The sequence below is a fragment of the Stegastes partitus genome, unplaced genomic scaffold, assembly GCF_000690725.1.
Source record: "Stegastes partitus isolate 25-593 unplaced genomic scaffold, Stegastes_partitus-1.0.2 Scaffold18, whole genome shotgun sequence".
Lineage (NCBI taxonomy): Eukaryota > Metazoa > Chordata > Actinopteri > Pomacentridae > Stegastes > Stegastes partitus.
Window position 1 is genome coordinate 865937 of NW_007577749.1, and position 21769 is coordinate 887705.

Consider the following 21769-nt stretch of genomic DNA (forward strand, 5'->3'; position numbering starts at 1 on the left):
ACCTAAATTTTACTGCACCTTTCTGTGGTAAATCTCAGTGTTGATGTATTTCCGTATCCTTGGTTTTCCTTCATTCTACACATGCACGTTGCAATCTTTCTGCCCCTCTGTATTACATACAGTGTATTTTCCACGACAAACGGGCTGAACAACTGAGTAGTGTGCTTTGGAGGGCCACTTTAACCACATTTGGTGAAAGACTATTTTTTTGCTGCATACTTCCAACACAAATTATGTATTAATTTAGGAAAAAAATATGTAGGAAAAGATTGTCTTTTCGTGACTGTTCAGCGCTACAAATTTCTGATGTGGAATTATTTACATAAACTTTTTCAGAGCAACTACATTTACTGTGTTTCATAAGTGTTGAGAGTAGCTCTCCAGAGTCATCAGTGTTTGGGTGTCAGAGGCCTCCCTGTGCTTAGCAGCATGTTGTCTAGACCTGTGTGTTCTTCCAAAGAAAGGTCATCGGCCTAGTGTGGCGACCTGGCCTGTGTTCTGTGTGTGTGTGTTTGTCAGGACCTGTGTGTAACCTTCATTTGTTACTCAATGGTAAACACAGCTGCAAGGCTATGTCGTGGAGGCCTGGCCAAGACATTAGAATGCTGTCACTTATTATGACCTGCCTCCAATATACCTTGCATATACGTTTTTGATCCATTGATGTGAGATGTTTGTCAAATCAATCAGACCAAGTCCTATAGTAGTTATTAGTTTATCTAGTTTGTTGAGTGTGAATTCATAGATCTTGTAAAGTCAAAAATTGTATGTCATCTCTCAACTCCTTCTAAAAAGGATTTCTTCTAAACTGCAATGCAAAAGTACTCACAAAGTCAGTACACTGAGAAACATCAAACATCTTTACCCAGCCTGTAGTGTAGTAGACTGTTTATTTTGTGGTAGTTCATTTAAATTAGTTTTTCAACATACCACAAAGTCTGTCTGTATAGAAGTTTTGAATTTTAGCATTTTAGCATTTTAGCACTAATGCAATTTCCAATGGTAACCATGGTAATTAATATGATTAGTAGCTGTTAGTGGATATTTGACAGCCAAATTGTTAGCAGACAGCCAATGAGCCAACTCTGGCAGACATAATAACTTATGTGAAAGTGATAACTCTGAAAAAGACTCTTAAATATACATCTGATGGCTTCATACATGATATGATTATAGCAGTGTTTTTAAGGTTGCATATAAGATTTAAGGGCTCAAATGTACAGGTTTCAGACAAAAAGTTTGTGTTCCTAGCATGATCCAAGTAGACGAAAGTGGAAATGGAGAAGCTTTGTTTTTTGTTTCCAGGGTAGAGCCAGTTAGCCTTAGTATTCTAGGACAGTATTATCAGACTTCTTTTTCGTATGACCCTTTTGAAATTCTTACTAGAAAAATATATGCAGAACAGCAACAGAGTGGTTTGATTTTATTTGTTAGTGTTTTCAAGCATTCTGTTTAATTTATAAAAGGGAAAACCTTATGTGTGCAGATTAGCTGATAAGTTTACAAAAGTATGCAGGACAAACATCTGTAAACCCAAGGAAGAGCATTAGAGAACCAGCATTGTGAAGTTAAAGTCTGCTAAAGGGGACAAATTACAAACCAGGACATGTGGTCGTAAAGCCTTAACTTTTTGTAATCTTAACTTGTTTTTTTAAAAAGATTATTTTCTGGGCATTTTTGCCTTTATTGGATAGGACAGTGAGAGAGACAGAGAAAAGTGGGGAGAAGAGTGAGGGAAGCACATGCAGCAAAAGAGCCGCTGGCTGGACTCGAACCACAGCCGCTGTGTTGGGAGCTATAACCCCTGTCACCGTTTTATTCAGTTGAGGTACCGGGGTGCCCTTGTAATCTTAACTTGTAATGACGGCTGCATGATTATGGCCAAAATTATAATTACAATTATTTTGAGCAATATTGATATGATTATTTGTCAAGGTCATGCATTGATTTTAAGAAAAAATATATTTTTTACTGCATTTTCACATTTAAATGAAGCATTGATTTCACTTCCTGATAATTTTACAACTCTTTGCATCATAATTAGGATGATTACTTATTCAGAGGGCATATCCTAGAAGCAAAGTATAAATAAAACTTTATCAAAACTTTTCACTTTCATATGGGTTGGAGTGATGTCGTGTCACTGTTATGGATAATCGAGTTGATCCTGGACAAGGATGGAGATTCACTGAGGTGCAGTCCTAGTACCGCAGTTTGTTGTGTTTTTTCCAGGTGGGTGAACAAGGTAGTTGTGTTGACTGACAGATACAAGCATCATATGCATGCATATGATTTGTTTTTGTTTTACATCACTAAATCAAAAAATATTTACAAACAACAGATACATATTTAGAGGAACTAACTCTTCACCTTGTGCTCCAGACATTTCATTATTGTTCTGCCCATCTGCACTCTGTTCTTTATTACGATTCAGTTCTGAACTGAATTGAAAATCTTTGCACTGTGTATGTGCAGCGGTGTGATGGCTCCCTAAAAGTCAAGCTACAACATCTTGATTGCTCCCTGGAACCTGGCTGTTAGTTTCGAAAGAACTTGATTTGACATGCAGCAGAATTTTGTATGAGCAGAACACACATTTTAATCATCAATATTGCCATTGATCATGTTCGTTTAATTAAGGAAACCTAATGTCGGGACCAAGAATAATATTTGGTTAATTGCGCAGCCTTAATTATAACCCCACAAATAATCAAGATTGCCAATGATATGCTACCTCTTGCCTTGAAAGAATTGCAAAAACTTTCTACTGCAGAAAGTAAGCTTGTCAGATATTCGTGATAATGGTGGTGATTTATGAACAGATAAGTACACTTTTAATTCATACCTTCAAATTTTGCTCGTGTTTTCGGCTTTAGAAAGGAAAAATAAGACACCACCTTTCCAAGTTTCTGGGTAACGAGAAGCACTCTTACTAGAGCTTCCAGCACGCCATTTAGTTTGAAAGGCTTACAATGACCATTGCTAAACTATAAATGGATAATTGCTGTTCTGGGTAGGCATTTACAAAATGGTCAGTTTCTGATTTCTTTTTGATTATCACTAAAAATCATTTGGAGAAGAAGGACTTTGAAGTGGGACTTTCGGAAAGCATAAGGCCTTCTGTAAACCTCACATCTAGATGCTATAGATGTTTTTTTTATTGAGCATAAGTGAAGTCACAATTGATGTGTAGCCCAGCTCCTATACTTATCTGATGGACAGATTCACAAGTTTAGAAAGAAGCTACTGATAACAGAAGTTTTCTTGTACCTCTTTGTTGCTCTGATTTTGAGGATGGGTTTGCATATCTTTTTCAGTTTTATGGTATTTAATGAAAGGGTAATATAATATTGCTCTGTAGTACATTTGAATATTTTTGGTTCTCTGTGCTACCAGGGGAAATATGATTGCAGTTTACCGTCTAATTTCACACACCCTCTTCCTGAACACTCAGCTCTCTCAGCTGAGCAGAAATGCCAGGATGTTTACCTCATTTCCTCCCATCTTGAGTGAAGTGAGGGAGAAAAGAGGGGAAGTCTGGGAGGAGGGGGACCACTGGATACTGTGCTGGCTTTGTTGGGGTCGGAAACTTTTTCCTTTTCTTTTACCTGCAAGCTTGCTTTGCCTGAATTTGTGCCTTCAATAATGCCTTCCTTGTTCACGCTGCATTGGTTGTGTTTGATTTTTGATTTTGCATAATATTTATTTTTCTCTTCTGTTTTAAATACTTTATTATGTATATGAGCTTTACTCTCTGCAACAGAGAAGGATAGTCAATTTATCACTGATATGTTTTCAACTTGTTCTCCGAACACACAGTAAAAGGTTAAGGTTTTCATTTGAATACAGCCACGGCCACATCCCTAGTTTTTACTTTGCTACACACTGTGGTGAAAAGGGAGGGACACTGTTTGACTTTTATCCCACATCAGTCAATAGTGGCTCAGCTTGCCTGCCAGGAGGCTGCTCTGTGTCTGTTCATGATGCAGTGGAAGCCTCGCTTGTGCATTGACTGTCCTCTGCCCCATAGAAGCCCAGGAATGTGCATAGAGACAGCATTACACATGAGACAGGCAGGCCAGGAATGCAGCTGAAGTGATACTGACTGATCGACTACACTGGCTCAGCTGCTGCATGTTTCACTGTTCACATTTGACTAAATGCCCCTCTCATTCCTTGCCTGTCATCACCGTTATCTCCCCGTCTCTGTCAGTGTTCCTGTCCATCTACCGATCATTCTTTGAACCTACTGTGTCTTTGCTTGTCACTAGGTATATCTCATATCTTTTTATCTATCTGCTTGCTTGCGTTCATTTTGGGCCTTTTTTTTATATGACTAATTTCACCTTGTACCTTAAAATGCCAACTACTAGCTGATAGAGACCTGTGTTTGGGCAGCTGTGGCTCAGGTGGCAGAGCATGTTGTCTACTCATTGCAAGGTTGGTGGTTCAATCCCCAACCCCTCCACATGCCGAAGTGCCCTGAAGTGTCCGCATGCCAAAGTGTGCAAGACACTGAACCCCAAGTTACTCCTGGTGGCAGACAGGCACTTTGCATGGCAGCTCTGTTGCCATTAGTGTGTGAATAGGGAAACATTGTAAAGCGCTTTGAGTACCACTAAGGTAGAAAAACGCTGTATAAGTGCAGATCATTTACCATTACAGTCTGTTTGTGGGTGGTTTGCCCTGCTTCACTTATATGTAGCCCCACACACCCTGCTTGCCGCTTATAGAAACACAGCTCACTAGTGAGTCTCTACTGGCTAAGTTTAGACCTAGAAGAATTCCAGGTCTAATCACCAACTGATTGGAAAGACGGGTATTCCCCTTCACTGCTGAGTCACCCAGGGTGATTCTCTCCCTTCTAACTGAAGAAAGGTGGTAGTTTCCCTTCGAAGCTTAGATTTTTTTCTTTAACTTTCCTTTCCTTCCCTTGACTTTTATGAAGAAAAATCAGATGCAGTTTCTTTGTTTTTTTTAGTTTTTTTTTTTTTGTAGAAGTTACAACTGAAAACATAGAAGATGAGGAAGCAAGTTGTTATACAAAGTTGGTATACAGATTAGTGGCAAGTTATTGGCAGTGGTAACTAGTAATTCAAAATAATTATTTGCTGACCATGTCTGGAAATGTTTCATTATTTATAAAAATGAATGGAGATAAATTTATTATGGGAGAAATGTGAATCCCTGCTACAGGAATTAGTGTTGCATTCAATTGCTAAGTGTACCCTGGTTCTCAGCATGTGCTTTGTTGGAGCTATACTCTCCCAGGCTGTTCAGGTCAATTGAGGTCAGTACTGGATCTGCGCTCTCTCTGGAATGCCTAATGAACTCTGTACCCAAAGAAATCTCTGGCATGGCTACCAGCTCTCATCTTTCTATCTGCTTTCACAGTTTGTTGTTCTTATTCTTCCACACACTTATACTCCCAGAAATGTCACTGCACCCTTATTTACATCCTACTGTGTTACTCATTTGTGTCTAGGGATAGGTATCATTTGGATTTTGACAATAGCGGTACCGACACGATACTGCTTATGAATACTGGTACTTGTCAATATTCTTAATGGTACTACTCACTATACTTAAGTGCAGAAAATAAAGACTTGACAAGAAAAGTTTGAAAAGAAATTGTTGTTTTATTTTTGCAACAAAACTGGGCAACTCAATGCCTTGTATGACTTCTAATTGATACTGACCATTGAAATTTTCTTTGACAAATTATTCTCACAAACTGACAAAGCATGTAAGGTTTATCTCCTGTCCTCCTGTGTGACTTATCACGTAGCTACTTCTTAGACTGAGCCTACTTTAACAAACCAAGTGAATTGTGTAGTTGGGTAACAAAAAAAGTCCTTGTCCTTGAGCTTTTTGAAGCGAACAGAAATGGTTAACAAAGAAAATGTAACCATAACAAAGGAGAGAAGAACTTAAGACTTTCTCTCATGTATTATTTGGCCCACCAGCAGTTATGTTCAAGAAGAAGTGTTCCTCTGCTATGGAGAACAATCTTTCTGATGGTGATGAGGAGGCATGAACACAACCTAATTTACTTAGCATACCTATCTACAGTTGTCTAGCATACCTAAACCATGTTGACACCACAGTAGTGAAAGGCTCTAAGACTTTCACGATAAACTTGGCAACAGCCCTGTGACATTCTGCTGTTTTTTTCCTGTCATTCTCCTTCCTTTGGTGATAATAAATGGGTTGGACTTTAAAGTCTGATTTCTATCACCTGACAATGAAGCAGAGGCTGCTGCTTGACTGACGTCTGTGTAATTATTAAATTGGAACATAACGTTACATTACAGAAGTGCTTAAATTGACAACAAATGTGACATAGCAAATAACGAATTGTATAGATTTGTGTAGAATGAACTAGTGTTGTTACCTGAACTTTTAGTTTTGCTACTCTCTGTAGCATCTCCATCGGACCCAGTAGGGTTCGGAGGTTCTACTACTGCCCTAGCATTAGCTGCTTTGCTAAAGCTATGGAACATGCTGCACTGTTTTATATTTATGGAGTGTTTTGCAAGGTTGCTTGTCACCGTCTTTACACACAACTACACTTAGACTCAAATTGCATGTAGCTGCACTGTCGATAAATCTAGAAAAGTGAGCCCAAACTTGTGATCGCTTTGCCCTGTCTGTCATTAAGCCACTGTGGAATGCAGCCAGCAGCGACACAACAATGCAACGCCATACCTCATCGTCTGACCCTGGCAGCTTCGTCATCATTAGGGTACGGTTGCGGTGTACGCTTGAAAAAAATGCTGCGTAATACATGTCATGAATACCGATAACAGCACCGTCTGTCAAGGAGCTCAACAGTACTGAATTATCGACCCAGTCACATACAGACACCGATAAATACCAGTACTCGGTACCCATCCCTATTTGTGTCATACTCCAATCTGTGTTAGAAGACCGTCAGTGTTAGAAGCTGTCTTTGGAAAAACTTGTTAGATGGGGCTTTTCTTGTCATTATTCTTCTATAAAATCTGTTTCACAATCGGAAATGTAAGGTTGAATTCCTGCAACAACCTGTGTATCACAAAGTACAGTGCTTAAGGAGTGTCATAGATGAGCTGGTACACTTAGGCTGAAGCAAGTGGTGGAGGGGTGGGTGCAGATAAAACCTGGGACTTCATAGACCAGCACAATCTAAAGGAAGAAACAGTGTAGAGTTACACATAAGCTATGTCTCCCCACAGTCCGCTAACTGGCTATTCTGTGTGTGGGCTGAAAAAAATCTTGTGTTTGTACATAGCCATAGCTCTGTCAATGGGAAACAAACAAAGTGGCTTGGACCAATCCACACAACACTATTCCAGCATGTCCTGTACATGCTGAAGTTCATGCCGTAGATGAGGGAAAAAATCAGTCGAAAAGGGGGCAGTGAGAGCAGAAGGAACAGTAAACCTGGCATGAACTAACCAGCTAAATATACTAACTAGCTACGACAATCTTAAGAATTGCAGACCCCACCTTTAATGCAGTGCATCCAATATTATTGGGGTGTTACTGATGAACCTTTTTCAGCCAAGTGTTCCTTTGTAAGCCCTAAAAGTGTTCTGTAGTCTTCAGCTCACAGTTAAGCTAGTAAGTTAATACTCATGAGAGACAAACAGTAATTCTTCTATTTGAGAGGTCAGGGGAATGTTGCGATTACTCCTTCCTGTTTCTGTCCATTTGTCTTTTCCTTTTCAACATTTCAGCTTGCTTCCCTGTAAGAAAGGTGAGGGACTGTGAGAGAAATGTGGTGTAGCTGTATAAAAAGCTGCTAAATCTGAAAGCAGGATTTTGTTCTGGTGGAGCTAATGATTCTTCACACGCCCTCTTAGCACCTTTTGGCCATTTTTCTCTCAGACTATGATTATTTGTCTCTCCAAGTTGGCTTTTGCTTTTATTTTTTACTTCCTCTTTCTTATGCTTTTTCTCCCTTTTAACTTTTTCCTTTATTTTATCTCTGCCTTTCTCTGCCCTAACTCTTTCTGTGTCTCTAAACTCTCTCCCCCACTTACAGACATACTGGGCAGATTTGGATTGTGTTAATGTACTTAAATTCACACGCTGAATGAGAAAAGCTTTTACTGCTGACCGCAGCCTGTAGCCAATGAGCTGACATAGGTGTTTCATTTTGTGAGTGAGACCTAGCCAGAGCCTTCAGATGAGACAGCTGGCTGAGTCTACCTGAATCATCAGTCCTCTCATGCGCGCACACACACACACACACACACACACACACACACACACACACACACACACCCCTACCTATCTGCACAGCAGCGATAAGCCCAGACAGTGGCTCCTTGGCTGATTTAGATGCAGTGGTAGCTTTGTGACAGACATTAAGGTCAGGATACAGGATAAAGCAACTACCCTACTATCACCTTTTCATGGTTGAAAAGTGTTTAAAACTTTTCGCCTCTGACACTCAGTTTATTACACGCTGTACACTTAAACCTTGCTCATGCTACAATGCACCTAACAGTGGTGTTATTGAGTTGCAGCCACCCTGAAGAAAAAGCTTTTCTTATTGCTTACAATTTATTCAAGTCCACTGCATCAAAAAATGTGTGTAATCCTCAGATACTCTTAAATGGTAGAAAAAATTACCACGTTACTGAACACACTTAAGGATAACTGTTAAGTAGTGTTTACATGTATACTGCACCATCACAAGAGAGGAAAAATAAATGTGGCAATCATCCGGTCACATGTATGTCTGCAGGAGATACAATTTCCGAGTCCCATACCTCTGTCCATATGTGCAGATGATACAAAGACCAGCCCTGCCCATTACATCAGAGTTTCCTGTTTTCTAGTCCTCACTCAAAGCAAGCAAAGTGAGAGCTGTGTAAGAGGGAGGGAATAACTGTCTCTTGCTGATTTTCTATGTGAATGAGAGGAGAGGGGAAGAGGGAGATTGTTGGAAGAATGAGCAGCTTGTATTTCAGAAAAGTATGGTGCTAGTAGTGTCAGTGGTTTGGTTGCGACTGCCACAGCTACTGTGTTAAGTACTGAGTGCTGCTTTTGATCTTTTGATATAGTGGTACAGATTGACAGATATGTGGATGTTCTGTTTTCTTACCATTTCAGCAAACGCCTATGAACTATGCGCATGTACAGTATGTGTGAGAGAACATGCTCTGTAGGCCTCTCTACCTTGTATGGGTACCTTAGAAGTGTGTGTGTGTGTCCCTTGGCACTACTCTGCATATGTTTCTACTGCATGGTTCATTGCCAAGGTGTAACCAAAGACGCAGATAAACATACACATATTCAGGGATGGACACCCAGTGAGCAAACTGGACCTTACTAGCAACACCCTCCTAAAATAACAGACATTCTTTCTCAACGTCCCTCATCACCACTCCCAGGAACACAAAGCACAGTACAGATGTAGAGTCAGAGGGCTTATATTCAACACAGTGGTGCTGCAAATTGTAGTACAAACCACCACTTGGCAAATGGCTAACCTTGAAGCAGTGTGCTTACAAAGTTCAAACTGGTTTTCCGTCCTTTTTGCTGTTTTTTTATTTTGATAAATTTTTAGACGTACGACTTAACACATTTTGTATTTATTTGCTCGCATTAAATGTAACTTCATATTATGCAGAAAAAGGAAACTGATTGCATGAATTACAGTTGATCCCTTTTCTGTGTAGTGTGTGACTTATAAATGAAGAAACAATGACGCAATCGGTAGCATCTGTTGTTCAACAGTGGAATAAATAGCTATTGTACACGTTTTGCCTTTTAGTCTTCATTTGAGTAGTTGAAGCAACACAGTTGTGTTATAGTTTGTAAACAGAACACAACGGTTATGTTAAAACATAACATAAAATAGTCGTAACCATAGATATATATAATAAAGGTTCGATGTCTTGTCTGCGCTGTCGGCCAATGGAATCGCACGGCCACACTGGCGACCATCTTGATTCGGTACACTCATAACATTGTGTTGTAGTGGTGCATGTACTTTTTAAATAACCATAACTTGCTCAATTTTCTACCGACTTTCAAACGGTTTGGTTTGTTAGAAACGTCAGAGGTGTAGTTATAACACTGCATTTATGGATAATTATATTACACTCTCACGGCCAGCAACAATTAGTATTTTAATTGTTTTGTATTTTATTTGTATTTTTGTAATTTGAATTGTAGCCATGTTAATAACATTCGTAAGAAGCCAAACTGTTTGTAAATCTGTCAAGATTTCAGCATGATAAGAGTATTTGCATTTGTGCAGATCACTCACCTTCCTTCACGTACCACAGGTTCCGCCAGAGAGCTGCCCCGAATCAAGATGGCTGAAGGGTGATCCTGTTCGAAACGCTGCCTTAAGACATCAAGCCTTTATTATACATATCTATGGTCGTAACCACCAAAATTATGCTGTTTCTTTTGTCTCTACAGCTAAACACTGCTGTAGTTTAGACACACTCTTTTTGGTGCTGTTCTCTCACTCTCTTGATATGTGTGAAATTCTCAAGTGGACAGAACACTCATTAGTTTCCAACCCAGTGACTAGACACATAAACACAGACGCTTAAACAAGGAGATTACAGAGAATTCATTTCGTCATACAGGAAATTGGGAAATTACCAATTCTAACCAGCAAAGTTCTGTCAGCATTCAAATGCTAAGCCCTGCATGCTTAGCATCTGATCTTTAAGGAATGCTACTTGTTATTTTAATCTTTAGCTGTAACTGTTTTCCATAGGTGTGCTGTTTGTATTGTTCTGTGAGACCATTTTCCTGCTAAACTGTCCTAGACCAAAACACTGACCCTTGTTTTAAGTTTTAAGCAGGATAGCAATATTTTAGCCTTCCATTGCTAGGTAATTATATAGCGATGTTGCAGTTTTATTTAAGCCTGTATGGATTACAGTGTACTTTATTTTTGCTGCAAAGCTTTATTATAATGGCTTTGGTGTTCGGGACCATTCATTTAAAATGATCTTATGTCATCGAGAAAATTCACATATTATAAACTGTGTTTCTCAGACTGGTGTTAAAGTTGACCATGTTGTTTATTGCTGTTATACCTAATTTGATTCATGTGTTTAACTACCTTGACAATTGTGATTTATGGAGGTGGCAGTCAGAGTTGTTGGTGCATAGAAACCCATACACCATAGAAATCCCTTGCTCTGCTACAAACAGATCCCAGCGCTGTCTCTTTGCGTCAATACTGTCCAAGGTTGTCAACCTTCTGTCCTTTCTTCTCAGATCTGTGACTGATGCTCTGATTACTTATGTAAACCTATTCTTGGCCAGCTATGATACTGACTGGGCAAAATGTGAACAACTCTCATGTATATGGCATACTGTAGCGTTTATTGAAGAAGTGGAGTATTAGAAGCCCTCACTTCAGACAGCTCTTCTTCGAAGAATATTTAAGATTAGGCTTTGTAATCTTAACAAAATGTTAAGAAGGATCTTCACATCAAAATTAACTTTCAGTATTTCTGTCAATTTCACTTAACATGTCCTGCATAGGGGTTGCAAGGTGGTTAGCATCATTGCCTCGCAGCAAGAAGGTCGCCGATTCGCGTTCCGGTTAGGACACCCGGAATCTTTCTGCGTGGAATTTGCATGTTCTCCCTGTGTAGCTTGGGTTCTCTCTGGGTTCTCTGGCTTCCTCCCACACAGTCCAAAAGCATGCTCGCCCTAAGTCAGCTGCGACCCCAGTGAGGATTAAGCGGTGTATAGATAATGGATAATTGTGCTTTCAGTCGCCTCTTGAGGTGTCAGTGTGTTGACAGTTTGTGCTGTTATCATGAAGATAACTCAGTTGTTTCATGTGACCAACGTATGGAAGGTTGGTCATGCAAAGCTTGCTGTTAATTACTGTAATTGGTGTTGAGACCAGAATAGTGATGTGCAAAAACATTAAGCAAATACAAAAGCACTTTGATGCTATATTCGTGAATTGCAGTGTCTTTCAGCATAGTAATTATATATTAAAGAGACACAACTAGTTGTGCAATGTGGCCACTTCTCAAGAAAGGAAGCAGTGGTCCAGTTTACAACTACAAACTAGCCAACACTAATGTCAAAGGTGGTTGAATAAAAACATCACTTTTACAAATGTTATGTGAAGGAAATGCATTTGCTGACTGAATAAAAGTGTATGACTGACGAATTGATTTTACATGTCTGCTTTATAGCAGTTTCTGTGTGGCTAAATGAGTATTAAAGTTGATTATGAGCATGTCATATTTAAATCTGTTTCCTTTCTTCTTCAACCCTTTACCCGTGTTCCCTTTTAGCTTTGTTGACTTTTTCTCTTTTTCTCTTTCCAGGTTCTGTTGCATCAGTTTCACAGCAGGTGACCCCCACCCTTTCGCCAAAATCCGGCTATTAGATGTGACCACGAGGTTGATTAGGAGAAGCCACCATGTCTTAAACACAGACGGGCCCTCTGGAGCCCTGTCCCCCCACCCTGGCCCACCCTCCCCCTCCCCCATCCATCACCTTACTCCTTCTCCCAGCCCTATCCAACTGCCAGACCTCTCTGCACATGCAAGAGAGAGGCTGCCCAGCCCTGGATCCCCACTGGCACACCCCTCCCCTCCCTCCGGAGAGATGAGCTTGCAGAAGCACCAGCAGCTGGGTCCTGGAAGTGGTGGGGTCATGGGTTCTGACCGAGACCTACAGTCCACAGCTTCCTCCATCTCTCTGCCCTCTGTAAAGAAGGCCCCGAAGAAGAGGCGCCTCTCCCTGGCCTCTCTTTTCAGACGGCGAGGACGGGAGTCCAAATCAGGGCGCCAAAGGTCCCGAGAGCTTCAGCATCCTGGACCTGGAGGGCTAGGAGGAATTGATGGCATTGCCAGCATTGAAAGCATCCACTCTGAGATGTGTAATGACAAGAACTCTGCCTTCTTCTCTGTGGCTGGGACCGGAGCTGCCTCTGCTGCTACTGCTGCTGCTGCTGCTGCTTCCGCTTCCGCTTCCACCTCATCTGCCTCAGGGCCTTCTTCCTCTACCTCCTCCTCCAAGGTGGGGGGTGTGGTAGGGTCAGAGCTACTGGAGTGCCCGCTGTGCCTTCTGCGCCACTCCAGGGAGAGCTTCCCTGACATCATGACTTGTCATCACCGCTCCTGCATTGATTGCCTACGCCAGTACCTGCGCATTGAGATCTCAGAGTCACGTGTCAACATCAGCTGCCCTGAGTGCTCAGAACGCTTCAACCCACACGACATCCGCATGATCTTGGGGGATCGGGTTCTCATGGAGAAATATGAGGAGTTCATGCTGAGGAGGTGGCTGGTGGCTGACCCAGACTGCCGCTGGTGCCCTGCACCAGACTGTGGGTAAGCAGTGAATTTACATAGTGCATGATGACCATTGCAATGACATACCTTACGATGCAGCTCACACCGATCTTGTCATACCTGAAAATTACATGTAGTACTTTCTCCAGAATGTTTTTCCACCATCAGAATGGTGTTTTTAAGGAAATTGCGTGTGGTTAGCTGTTTCATGGTTTGGATAAGGTCAAACTTGTTCTACTGGAAGAGAAAAAGAAGGTGTTGAATACAAAAAGTAAATGACTTAGTCTGTAATAACTAGTCTAGTAGAGTCATCTCCAAGTAGGAAAACACTTACAGGCTAGGGGCAGGTGATCTGGCCAGAAGATCATTAGTGATGCCCTTTTGGGACAGAATCGCAGTCAACAATCTGAATCGCAATTTTTCCACAGAGTTGGTTGAACTGGATACAAAACCTGTCAACCTGTCAATTTACAGCTGAAATCCCAACTCACAAATCTCCGTGCTGTTTCCTTTCTGATTTTATTCTGAAAGTTCTTATTGGAAGTGGTGATTTTTATGTCTGCTGCATTGGTTGCTTTTTTCCATATTGGTGTACTTACGACTTTTCTTCATCCACCGTGCTATGTTCTGTTTACAAAATAACTTACAGCTTGTTTAGTTCGCGCAGTGAGTGTGTTCCTGTGTTACAACTAATCACACTTTTGCTTAGATCATGTGGAGTAGGAAAATTAAGACAGTGATCCTATTTATTTATTAATTTAAGTATTTGAGGGACTATATGTAAAAGTCCTGTTTTGAAAATTCGGCTAGCCCAGACCTGTCCCATCTTGTGTTTCCCTACCCTCAGGCTGGCCAAGTAGCTGTTGTGGTGGTCCTCAATTCAGCTGCCTCTCTATTGAGTCTGTCATTCCAACTTCCTACATTGCAGCTTGGGATAAAAGTCCTTGTTCTCGGGCGCTGCGATAGCTCACCTGGTTGAGCTGGCGTCCCATGTACAGGGGCTGAAGTCCCCAACGCAGCGGTCATGAGTTCGGGTCCCGCTCATGACCCTTTGCTGCAAGTCCTTCCGCCATTCTTCTCCCCCACTTTCCTGTCTCTCGCTTCACTGTTCTATCAAATAAAGGCAAAAAGGCCAGAAAAATAACTTAAAAAAAAAAAAAAAAAAAAAGTCCTTGTTCTCTTGAAGACCTGCTGCAAGCTGGAGGGCAACTCCAACCAGAATCTACAGCAGGTGGAGAGATGATTTTTGTGCTGCTAGACCAAGCTCACTCAGGCTGTAGAGCAAAACAAGGGCACCATATGATAAAATAGCCATCATCAACCCCAGTGCAGGCTGGTGAGGTTGGAGTTCGTCCACAATGTGGGAGTCTCACTGGAGAGGCAGCTGAATGACATCAAGGATCGGCACAGCAACAACATACATTTATTTCTGCTTTATCTCTCTTAATTGCTGCTTACCCTTCTAATAATCATCCAGTTGTGCTGGGCTGTTCTGCTGTCTAATCCCATTCCTGATTGATGGCTTCTTGTCCTGCTTCCACTCAGCCCCCCACACTGTCACTGCAGTGTGTCTTTGTAGAGGCCCTGTAGGGTCAAATGGTGACTCCAACTCACTGACAAATCAAATCAGCAGCTCATTTATATGGAGCTGACAGGACATCTGTCTGAAGTTTCTTAACTGCAGGCTATTCTTAACTCACAAAAGTAATGCCGGGCTCAGACATCAGGAGTTTTAAAATCCTAAAATATTTTGAAATTGGGTTGCGTTACGCACATAAGGAGTCTCAGGTACACACATACTACAAGATTTTAATATAGTTGTGAATCATACATGACAGCTTATTAAGATTATCGTACCAAAGGGACCAATGAAGTAGCAGTGCACCACCTCATGTTATCTAATGGGGAAACAAATGCAAATGAAGTGGAGTTTGTGGTGCAACAAGACGCTGTAAGACTTGGCAGTAAGAAAAAAAAAACAAAAACAAAAGCAGGAGACTACACAAGTTTGATGAGAAAATGGTTGGGTTAACATGGTTTGTCTGCTCTTCAGTGAGAGCTGGAGGTGAGATTTTAACTCTAAGTTTTAATATCTGTAGCTAACATTAGCCTCAAGGATTAGAATGCTTAGCGTTGTTGGGCAAGAATGTTTGCTGCTCTGGGCGCTAGCCTAATAATTGAAATCACCAAGATCTTTGCCTGTAGTTATCAAACAAGCATGATAGCATTGGAGCAGCCCTGACGAGTTTGAGCCATTCATGAGGTTTAAGACTCGATCTGTACACCCCTCACATTGCCAAGTAATCTCCGCCAAACATCAGGTCAGACCAAAGTCCAAACGGGGTAAAATGGGAGTAAATCAGCCCAAAACTCCTGGGCCCAGTATAATGTGGAGTCTAGATTTCACATTTATGGAGAATGGTCTAGCCAATGCTTTCTTGGCAATGTGGTATGGAATTTTTGTTATGTAGTTTTGATGCATTTTGCATATTTTAATTGACATTTTGGACATCTAACAACAGCCTTACTAACCTGTAGCACACATTGTTGAGTGAAAATGCTTACTTATTTGGAAAAATCCTTGGCGTTTCCCAATGAGCCAGTTTATATCATGTTTGAAAACACTGTGTCTTGCTCTTGTTCTCAGCCATTTCCTTTTCTTCCAGGAATTGTTTGAGGTCAGGTAGCTATAAAAAAAAAAAATCCATCCCTTCAGAGTTCGTGAAGTGCTGTTGTATTTTATTTTGCAGTTGGATGTTTTGTTTTCTTTTGTGGGATGTCCTGTTTTGTAAACTTGGCCAGAATAGTAGCAAATGTATTTTGAGGGTATGAATTGTAGGAGGCATGACATGTTTTATTGTGCTTTCAGAAAGCTGAAGTAGCTGCAGCATAAAACAAGGGCTTGAAGCTAGAAAGCAGCAGATATGTCTGCTGCACAAGACAGTACTGGAATTTAGAGACGTATACCGTATACAGTGTAGTATTCACATGTAGATATTGCTAATGCATTAATGTATGAATCATTTAGTCTTGCCACAGTGTGTCATTGTCCTCAGTCTCTTCAGTCTGTAGGAGCCTGACACCACCTGGCACATAGTGTCTTGAAGAGACGGTGACGGCAGTCAGTGAGAGAGAAAAAAAACCTAGAAAAAGACCCAAAACATATCGGTTGATCCCTATTTTCTTTTTCCTCCTTTTGAGTCCTTCCTTCCCCTCTTGTGTCCATATTTGTAGATAGCTCTAGTGTTTGCACCTCTTGTGCTCAAAGACATTTTTTTTCACCCATGAATGGGTTAGAGCAAACTACACCGTCCCTCAATTTCTTTTTTTCCCATTTCTCTGCAGCATTGCTCTGCTCTGTCATTCACTCTTGCATATTCCTTTTTTATTGCAGCTCAGAGGATTCAGCCAACATCACCAACTTTATCATCAGTGAATTGTTTCAGAGAATGTTTTTAAATTCAAAGAAGGGACATTTGCAACCAAAAGATCGATTTAGGGATTTTAACGTGTTTAATAGTTTTTCAAAGGAAGTGGTTACACAAAAACTATACTCATATGTTGTTTTTGGTGATACTTAAGTGACTATATCCAATGATGTTGTCCATTCAAGGTATTTTGTGTGAATTAATGTGTTTGTGTACATGTGAGGGAATGTACTACAGTAGTTGTGGTCCACTTAATAATCAAGTCTACACCATAGCCATTTTCTTTCCTATTGTTACAGTCTATCTATTTAGCTCGTATAGTCAGGACTTCAGACTAACTTTTTCCACTGGTGGCCCTGGTGCAACCAACTTTCTTATTTGATCATAGGCAAAACACATCACTTGCTGAACATCTTCTTATCGATAGACGCTACAGTTTACCGATGTTCTACAGTAAACGCCCCACATTGCAGGCTGCACTAGCTACTGCTTGGTGGTTGGCGGTGTGCTCAGACAGGTGTGCGACCAAAAAATACTTTGAAACAAGTTAAACTAGGGAGTTCCAATGTCAGATTGTCCAAGATGAAATGGAGTGATTTTTTTTTCTACAATGTGGAGCACAGCTACATGCGCTGTTCCGCACATAGAAAACAGCGAATGCAGACTGCATTTTTAAGTGTAAATACCGCAGTCCACCGAAGTAGTAAAAGTACTGCTTTCCACCAGTGTGGTTAACACAGTAGCTATCTGCACCGATTAGAGCAACACCAGTATAGCTTAAAAATCACCAGGCACTCGCATGAATGCAACTCCTTGAAATTTCAGCTTGCTCACTCTCCAAAAAAAAGATCACAAATGCGACCAAAATGGTCGCAGTCTGGAGCCCTGATCGTGTTGAATGCTGGTGGTCTCTGCTGTTCCTTACTGCCTGTCTTCATTGTAGACACGGTCCTCAGTAGAGTAAATTGATACACAGCAGAGGAAGTCTCCCAGGCTCTCCACGGCTCAGTGATTGAAACTTAATCCTTGGGTCAGTCACAGAAGTGCTGGGAGGCTTCTGCTACACATGGATAGAACAACGTCACGCACTCCAGGGTTTCCCCCATGAGACTGGCTAACCAGCATTTTGCAGCTGTCATCTTTAAACAGATTTACTTTTCTTATTGTTGAATGTTGTCTCTTTGTCAGCACTCAGTGTTTTTCATCAAACCTGTCAGTTGAAAGCATCATGTCTTGCATCATTTCTGCTGTTACTCTTTCAGAGGTATTCTGATGTGCTGCTCTGTGCTGTGTCTTCTGAATACATGTGCAGTTGTAGGAGACACAGCTACTGGATGAGTCAGACAGACTGACAACAGCTGTAGAGTCTGCCCCAGACTTTATAGAATAACCCTGCCTAAATTACACAAAAATGCCAAGTCAGTTTTTACCATTTTATGTATTTTTTTCTAAAGCCAATTATAAAAGTAGTAAATTGTAAAGCCTCTAGTCTGCATTCAGAAGCTTCACTTTTGTGACAAATTTACTAGACAAATTTAACATATGGCATGTGCAAAAGAGCACTGATCCCCCTTTTTTCATTTGTTGTTTCTGATGTTTTGTTTCTTGTGACTGTAGATAGAATGGAAGCAAGAGCAGCAAGGGCAAGCATTCTCGATAATAAATGGCAAAAGAAAGGGAAAAGTTCATTTTTTTTATAACATTCTTTCCTGTCAACAAATTATTATCAATAAGGAACAAGGTGTTCTTGTCTACTGCACGAGTGGATTGACAACCCAAAGTCTGTATTGGTATGTTTTCACAAGAAAAGAGAGCTTCAGATACGTATTTCTTGGGCTGTTTCCTGATAACACATACACACACAGACGCGCTACAGTCAAAATAGTGATTAAGGATGGCCAAAGTACAATTACTCATATCAGGCATACTCTGCAGCCCATAGATGGATCATAATATCAGTGAACAGGAGGAGACAAAGTAGCTGTCTAGTTTGCTGTTTTATAAGCTCACTGGCTGTAATTGTGAGAGGATGGATTAAGCCAATGTTTTTAAATACTAGTGTAGGCCATCCTTCAATAATGTTAAAAAAAAAAAAAACACTTCTGCATTACCTTTTCTCGAATGTTATGTCCTACTTTGTTGCCTGCACCGTTGTTTTATATGCATCACATCTGTTTATACACCCATCAATTGCTTGTAGCTGACGTTTGTACTACTATCAGTACTTCTGTGATGGCACCATGTTACAATATTTTACCTGATAAGTGTTTTGTTTGTCCTCTGCCAGGTATGCAGTGATAGCCTTTGGGTGTGCCAGCTGTCCAAAGATCACGTGCGGAAGGGAGGGTTGCAGTACAGAGTTCTGTTACCACTGTAAACAGCTGTGGCATCCCAACCAGACCTGTGATGCAGCACGGCAGCAGAGAGCCCAGAGCCTCCGCCTGAGAACTGTGCGCTCGTCCTCCCTCAGCTACAGCCAAGAGAGTGGAGCTGCAGGTTGACTAACCTCACAAACACAGACAAAGCTCACATAGCTACATAACCACCCATTTCCTTTTTATCTCTGCTCTTGTGTCGTCTTTGGATTCATTCTATGCCATTCTCATAGCATGTCAACTAGATCACTCATACATCCTTAATCATGAGGAAAAATTATTCAAGTATACCATTATATTGCTGCTGGTGTAATTAAGTTGTATATTTTTGTTTTAAATGAGAAGAGGAGTTTGTAGCAATTATTTTTTTTAAAAGTTGGCAGCACTCTACTCATTAAGAACCACCTCCAGTAAAACTGTTTGAGTATTCCATTCTCTGATTTCTATTTCTCTTAGCTGATGACATCAAGCCATGTCCACGCTGTGCTGCTTACATCATCAAGATGAATGATGGTAGCTGTAACCACATGACCTGTGCCGTCTGCGGTTGTGAGTTCTGCTGGCTGTGCATGAAAGAGATCTCAGACTTGCACTACCTGAGGTAGGAAGTATCTCAAAGCACATCCACACATATATACTGACACAGTGTAGTATTTTCAGTATTACATTTAGACATGAGTATTTTGGAATGCATAAATTAACAATGTGTTAGATAAAAGTATTTCATGTTTGTTGAAATATTTTTTATTTCCAGAGCAGTGGTAGAGATTAATAATCTTTTCTGGAAGTTTGGTAGTTATACCTGTGAACATTTTCGACCGTCTCCTCATGTTTCCCCCTTTACCTCTGTCTTAGCCCGTCAGGCTGTACATTCTGGGGGAAGAAGCCCTGGAGCAGGAAAAAGAAGATTCTTTGGCAACTGGGAACACTCGTGGGTGCTCCTGTCGGCATCGCACTGATTGCTGGAATAGCTATCCCTGCCATGATTATTGGCATTCCTGTGTATGTAGGAAGGAAGGTGAGTTGAGAAGACACATTGATGTACAATAGTTTGTAACATATTCATTTTTCCTGCTTATTGTTTTCACTACACGAAAAGCAAATTTTGATCTGTTGCTGTTTAGATTTACAGTGGAAACACTTGTCTGTATTGAGCTGTATCACGTCTTGTAAAGACATGTCATCCTTAGTGTTGTATATAATAGGTTGAATGATTCTGTTGCTCTGCTTTCTCACACAACACTCCTTTAAAGCATTCTCTTTTCAGTTGTCCACATACTTGTCACATAACTTTACACATATCAAAGTAAACATGCTGCATGGCCAGAAACAAGCACTGCATCAATTGATAGCTAACTAGTCGTATTGGAAAAACAACATTATATAGTCATCTGTTTTTGCCATGCTGTGGATTTACCTTAAGCTAGCTAAGACCAGTCACCCATGTATCTGTGTGCATACACTTGTATTGTCTAGGTCTGTTTGGAATCAGAATTTCACACTACAATAAAAATGAAAGTATTTTGACTCTCTGGAATTCCCCCATTTTAAGCCTGCTAAGACGCTGCCAGAGCCAACGAACTTTTCTTCCCCCTAAAAAAAACAAAAAACAGACCACATTCAGTAGTGATCACATGAAAGACGTGAAACATCTGAGCATGAATCACCTGCATTCCACATGCAGTCAATGAATGCTGCTGTTCAGTCTTAATGTTGAATCTGCATCCTGGTGACTAAACCCATGCCATGGCCATTTTTGTACAGGATGGCCATTTGGTAGGCCAAAGCTTTGCTTTGTCACCGTTAACTGACTGAAAAAGTAAGCAAGCAGTCCTGGAGGGAATGTGTATTTATGGTTTTTGTTACATATGTGTCATCTTTTGGGTTGGAAACAGCAAAGACTTCTCTCCACCAGGGTTTTTTTTTTCTCACCATCATCTTTACTGGCAAGAGTTTTTTGAAAGTAAGAAAAAAAGCCGGTGGGAGATACAGTCATATATTTCCATTGCTCATATGGTGCTGTTGATGGGTTATTCCCTTTCTTCTGTTCCAGTGTTGCCGTTTTGAGTATTATATAATGTTCATGTACTTCCAAGACTTATTTATTTGTTTATTTCATTTGGAAGACTTCCTTAACAATGGATCGTGTCAGGGTTGTCATTTTACCAAGTTCCTCATAGTAGCTTTAGTTTATTTTCATTAATTGATAGTCATTTAACTTATGGTGAAATGTTTTACTTTTGCTCATTACTTCAGCAACCAATCCTGTACATTCTTTAATCTCTTCTCACAGTGTACTCAGCTGTCATATAGCAAACAGTTGCTACTGGCACCACGTGGCCTTCTCACAAGCTCAAAATGTATTTATGTTGTTTTAACAATAACTTGCACTTGGCTCTTTGTTTCAAAGCTATAATCATTCTCTAACATAAAGTATATGCAGAGGTGTGAAGAAAATGGTAAGGAAACTGTAGGTTTGTAGGTGGCAGGTTCTTTGGGGCTTTTTGAGGTTTAATTGCAACCTGCTTGAGCATTGACCACATAAACAGCTAGCCCAGACAGCATTCATCAAAGACTTCTTCTATTTGTGGTTGACTAGAAAGGAAACTGGAAGTAGTCTCAACTGTGAACTAAAGACAAGTAGGCAAACAAATGTGGGCTCTCTCTAAGAAAAGTT

The 21769-nt window shown here is 40.7% G+C and overlaps 1 protein-coding gene across 1 annotated transcript in view; it reads left to right on the plus strand.

The window, feature by feature from the left end:
- Positions 1–21769, plus strand: part of LOC103364815 (E3 ubiquitin-protein ligase RNF19A) — a 28489-nt gene that overhangs the window by 1853 nt on the left and 4867 nt on the right. Inside the window, exons 2-5 of the mRNA XM_008292076.1 lie at positions 12318–13328; positions 19005–19213; positions 19549–19693; positions 19948–20110. Coding sequence (XP_008290298.1) covers positions 12601–13328; positions 19005–19213; positions 19549–19693; positions 19948–20110 — 1245 coding nt within the window. The 5' untranslated portion in view covers positions 12318–12600. The remainder of the gene's footprint in view (positions 1–12317; positions 13329–19004; positions 19214–19548; positions 19694–19947; positions 20111–21769) is intronic.